General features: G+C 28.9%; 1 protein-coding gene across 1 annotated transcript; it reads left to right on the top strand.

Moving 5' to 3' along the window:
* Positions 1-1,200: 1,200 nt before the first annotated feature.
* On the top strand, positions 1,201-4,479 carry LOC145835252 (cytochrome P450 10-like). The gene is made up of 8 exons (XM_082942824.1): positions 1,201-1,535; positions 1,689-1,867; positions 2,332-2,548; positions 2,737-2,937; positions 3,119-3,168; positions 3,229-3,454; positions 3,689-3,910; positions 4,168-4,479. The coding sequence occupies exons 1-8, from the start codon at positions 1,201-1,203 to the stop codon at positions 4,376-4,378; spliced, it is 1,641 nt and encodes a 546-aa protein (XP_082798950.1). The 3' UTR covers positions 4,379-4,479.
* Positions 4,480-5,848: the final 1,369 nt, after the last annotated feature.

Raw genomic sequence — 5,848 nt, 5'->3', positions numbered from 1 at the left:
ACAGTTAAATAATAAAACTCGAAAAAATTTGGTCATTTGTGAACTTTTCCTAGTGAATGTAAAACAGTGGGTTTTGATAAAACCAAACTTACTTATTCAATTTGGTACTATTGTTTGCATACTTAAGTGTAGCTTAATCGATAAATAAAAAAAACTTTTCAGTTATTGTTAATGCAGAAAAGTAAACTTTTTCCTAATGAATTACATCCGTAACATTTCTGTTGAAAAACAGTAAAAATAAGCTCGTAAATTGGGGTAAAAACTTAGCAATATTTAAAAGTATGAATCATTATGAGTATTTAAACTCATTTTAAGAAAGTTTGATTAGTCAGAAAGAAATAAATTTTTAGTTTTTCTGAATTAATTTTTTTACAGCATTTATAATGTAATTTTCATCAAATTTGAAGCAACTAAACCAATAGAGAAAACTAAGTGCACAAAACTTTTAGTTTTAAAAAAACGTGCTTTATCTAAAACATTAATCTTTGTTTTATTGTTTTACCTCCAATAAAAGTTCTTAGCGTCGAAAAGAAATTAAAGTTAGAGTATAATACATTGTTTTTTAACAGAGAAATAGCATTTTTAGAACACTATAGTTCATAAAACAAGTGCAAATTCTTGAAATTTTTACTGGAAATGAATTTTAATCGAACAGTTTTATTGGTTTTTATTAAGTGTGTGTGATAAAAACGGTGTATATGTGAAACATTTTTAGTTAGGTTTATTCGTTAAATTACTCGTCAAAAGTTTGCTTTGAAAACAATTTGAGTATTGAAAGCATTAAGAGTAACAATAAATCTAGAAAAAGTTTGTTTATATTTGAAAACAACTTGTTTGAACAACAATTAAACTCCACGGCGCCTCATAGTGTCCGAGATTTAGTGAAAGGAAAAAAAGATCTGAATTTCTCAGAAATACCTTTTCTCCTTTTTTTACCAATATTTAAGTGTGGTAATCGAGCATTTTAAATCAGTAAATTTTTAATTTTAGAAGCTGTAGGTTCTAAAAATAAACTTAAATGTTTTTAACCGCAGTTCTTATAAGAATAGTCTGAATTATTTTAGTGTTTTTACTTAAGTACTTTAAAGTTGTTCAAAGTTTTACAATGTGAGATTTTTCGACCGTTAGCTTCTTTGAACATTAAGAAAATAGTCTAATAAAACTTTAAATAAACTCTTAGATAAAAGTTAAATAACGACAATGAGTCAAATTACAATTACTTTGAGAGGACTCGAAAAGTTTAACTCAAAAGTTATAAACTTACAAACAATCAGACGAAGTGCACAACTTTCAGTCACCCAAACAAACGAACCTTTGACAATTTCTCTAGAAAAACTAAAGCTGCAACTGCAGAACGGATTGCATCAATTTTTAGGTAAAACCCCTGAGTTGAAAATTGAAAGCAGGGTGAGGAGTTACAGTGAGATGGCTGGGCCCAAAGGGTTGCCGTTTTTCGGTTCGGCCCTGGATTACACTTTCCTCGGTCCTTATTCGCCCAAAGAATACACCACTGCTTTGAAAGACAGACACCAAAAGTGAGTTTGTCTTTTTAAAACCCGATAACATAATATTTTTTTTTAGTAGTAAGCTAAAGTAGAAGACAACAACAATTTGTTTCCCTTTTTATTTTTATTAGTTCTAATTAGTTTCTTAATTTGAAATTAAAAACATAAAAATTGTTTTAACAGATTCGGCAAAACGTTCAAGGAAAAGATTATGAATGAGGAATTTGTTTACATCAGCGATCCGAAAGATGTCGCTGTTCTGGTGAGAAACGAAGGGAAATTCCCTTGCAGACCGAATTTGGAGGCGTTAACGGAAAGCAGATTACAGCAGAAACTTCCCGTTGGCGTTACCAATATGCAAGGTAAGTTATTTTAATTTAAATTAATTAACAATTTTCATAAACTTTATTAATTGTTTTAGTCACTTACTACAGTTTTGAAATACTAAATAGTATATTTATTAATCAGTTTACAAAAATATACATTATGAATGTAAGTAAACGTGTACAAGATGTGCACGTACATATTGTTGCAAATATACTTAAATTGTAATGAAATTAAATGTTTGTAATTTTCAACGCATGACTAATCAGAAAACACGTGTTTGAAAAGAAGCGGTGTTTCTTATTTTTGCGCGAAAGTTTTTTAGTGACATTTCAGTCATATTTTTCTGCGAAGTTTTACAATTGCAAAACTTTCTAAAAACAACCAAAAAAAATAACTTTACTAAGTCATTTAAGAAAAAAATAGTACAACTTACCACGTGGCTTAAAAAAGTTGTTAATGTTTTTTGTTAAATATTAAATTTCGTTACTTTTTTTAACAGGAGAGGAATGGTACAGGAACAGGTCGGTAGCCAACCTGATCCTAATGCGACCCAAGTCGGTGCTCCAAGCTAGGAAGGGTCAGAGGGAAGTGACGAAGGAACTGATAAGACACATGCGGGAGGTGATAGGAGGGGGAAGCGGGGAAGTTGAAGATTTCGAGTTTGTTTTGAACAAGTGGGCGCTCGAATCCGTTGCTGTTATCCTACTTGATATGAGGTTGGTTGTTTGTTTTACCCTTTTTTAAATGTTTAATTAAAACAAATCGTTTTTTAAAGAAGTAGAGGTTGTTATTAATAATTCACACTAAAAAAAAAGTTATAAATACATTTGTATTACTTTGTTTGTTTAAATATAAAACTTTTTTAGATGCAAAAATTAAATTTTAATTTTAACCAAATCTACAGATTAGGATTATTCAAGAAAGGAGATAATAAAGTGAAGAGATCGGCGAGGAAACTGCAGCACTGCATGGACGTGTTTTTCGATTACGGCGCCAGACTGACCTTTAGCGCCCCCACGTGGAAACTGTTCGAAACTCGGGATTGGAAAATATTGAAGAAATCGCAACTTGACGAGTTCAAATACGCTGGAGAAATTGTTGATGAGTTAGTATAATAGTAGTATTATTTTAAAATAATCTAATTAGAAAAGTATGTTAAAAATCAATTAAAGCAATTAGTTTACTGGAATCAACTAAACAGTTAAGGTTTAAATAAGAAAAATATATATGTCTATACACTTATTAAAATTAGAGTTTTAGATTTAATGAATTTAACTTAACAACAGGAGGTTAGCAGAATTAGAAAAAGAGGGAAAAGTCCCAAAAGAATCTAAATGTCCGTTTTCATCCAAAAATCCCGCTAACAAATGCCCGATGAAAAAGCCCGCCAAACCAGCGAAAAGCTTGCTGGAGCACGTGTCGGCCAACGGGTTGCTATCGAGGAAGGACGCGGTGACGCTGAACCTGGAAATGCTGGCGGGAGGAATCGACACCACCTCCACCTGCTCAGTGTTCATCCTGTACCAATTGGCTGAAAATCAGGAGTACCAGGAGAAGTTGAGGAGGTTGGCGATGGAGACGAAGGAGGGGGACCCTAAGGAAACAAAAGATGAATTTGTGAGGTTTGTGATTTTAAAAAAGTTTTAAATGAATTCTTTGTCAGTTTCATAAGGCTTTTATATTAAAGTAAAAAAAGTTAAATCTCATACAGTGGCTTCAAAATTACCTTCTTTTTTTATAAATGAGCTTTCTAACTTTCTAAAATCTGAATTTAAATTAAGTATTTATGATCAATCGACAAGTAATATTTTTTTCAATTTATTTTATGAAATAAAATAATTCAAATGTTCAAACAGATGGATGAAAGCAGTATCTTACGAAGCGATGCGTCTCAACCCTCTCACTTACGCCAACACGCGGACAACTCAGCAAGATCTCGTTTTAGGGGGTTTCCAAGTTCCCTCGGGAACCACCGTCAGATTTACCTCCCATTTGATGAACCTAAAAGACCCCAAATATTTCCCTGAACCTGAGAAGTTTATACCCGAAAGGTGGTTGGACAAAAAATCCCCTTTTGCGTAAGTTTATTTTATATATTTAGTTGCTTACTTAAGAAAAACTAATGATAGATAAAAATGTAGTATAAATAAAATTAAAAGTTATTATCTATCACGAATTTTTTTTTTGTATTTTAGTAAATCTTAATCGACTTTTTTAGATGATGTATAAAATAAATATGGATTTTAGTTTATACTAAAATATTTTATGCTATTGTTAAGTTATGTATCTAGAAAGTATTCATATTAAAAAAATTAAAACAACTATATTTTTACAGATGCAAGGAACAGTTTGTATTCACACCATTTGGCCACGGAGCGAGGCAATGTCCAGGCAGGAGAGTGGCTCAGCAGGAAATAGAAATTCTTTTCAGGGAAATTCTGACAAATTTTCAGGTTGATTACCACCATCAGCCCATCACCACTAAAGTCAGACTCTTTAACAAAGCAAGCTGCCCTCCAAGATTCAAATTCACTGAACTAAAGTGAATTGTGACATTATAAATGAAAAACAGTTTTTTGCTGCTACTTAGTTATATTGTGTGTTTAAAGTAATTACTGCTTTTTATGTAGTTTAAAAGACTTCTTGTTTCTAAAGTAACTGAACTTAAGTGAATTGTGACGTCATTGATATATAAGAAAAAAACTAATTTCTTTTTGATAATTTTCCTTGCTGCTACTTAGTACTATTGAGCTCCTAATTAATCTAATATATGTTTATTGAACAAGTATTTCTTTTTTTTTAGTTTTATAAGTAATAAAATAATAACAAGTTTTGTATAAATAAGCTAAAAGTTTAGGTTAAAATTATAAAAGCATACACAGAAAATGAATTACATTTTGATTTTTTATTTTGCTTCTGTTAAGGTTTATAATTTATACTTTTTTTTAAAAATACGTTTTTTAAACACAATTTTTTTTAGTATATTCTAAATCTAATATATACTATATGGATAACACTGTTTTTAATTTTATTTTGTTAATTTAAAATAAGTTATTATTATTTAAAGTTTATATTTTATTTAACTGTTCTTCATCTTTCTCGTTTACTGTTATTTAGTCTTCTTTAGCTGTATACAAAAGTAAAAAGTATGCTATGTTTGTATGCTATTCGTAAATTAAAACAAAGCAAACCATTTGTTTTCTTCATTTTGTATAACTACGAAAAACAAGTTATTAAGTTCAAAAAATTTTATAGCATCTATTTATTAATTATAACGTCTTTTTTTCATTATACGTTTTTAAGATATTTAATCACAGTTTTCTAAACTAGTTTTAAGTTGGAAAAAAATTGCTGCATGTATTTTAATCAATGCAGAAAAACTAGTTTGCAAAAAACGTTTATGTGAAAATAAATTTTTAACCTTTTTAAAACGACGATTTCAACTAATCAGTCAATATATAACTTTAATTGATCGAACTTATAACTAACTTTAAGTTTCAAATCTTTAAAATTACTTGACGATAGAAACTTTTAATTGTAGGTTTTATATATTGTAGAAAAATTTAAAGTTTATCTAGATAGAGCATTAACAGTTTAAAGCAATAAAACAGTTATAAAAACCAAATAAATTCATTAGAAGTAGAGCTAAATATTTTTAAGTATAGAAATAATATAAAAAACTAAAATTCTGATAATTGTTAAATTTAGTTAATTAATACTGTAAATCTTTTATATTAAATAAATGAAAAAAAGCATATGTTGTTTTATGACTAACTTATGTATTAAATTAAAAGACGATGTGATTTAATCTAAATATCTAATAGAGCTTATGAAAAAATGCATAAAAAAAAATTGTATAAATACATTGGTTTTTAAATTTATGATAGACTTGGAATATTCAAAACTGGTACAACACTTATTTTGCTTTCAAGTCAAGAACTCATATTTGATAAAAAAGCTAAGTAAAAAGTCAAACTATTAATTTCACACAACGTTAAGTTTTAAACAATATATTA

This window comes from Thalia democratica, chromosome 1 (assembly GCF_965202585.1).
Source record: "Thalia democratica chromosome 1, ktThaDemo2.hap1.1, whole genome shotgun sequence".
Taxonomy (NCBI): Eukaryota; Metazoa; Chordata; class Thaliacea; order Salpida; family Salpidae; genus Thalia; species Thalia democratica.
Note: the sequence above shows the minus strand (reverse complement) of the source record. Positions and strands in the feature narration are given on the sequence as shown.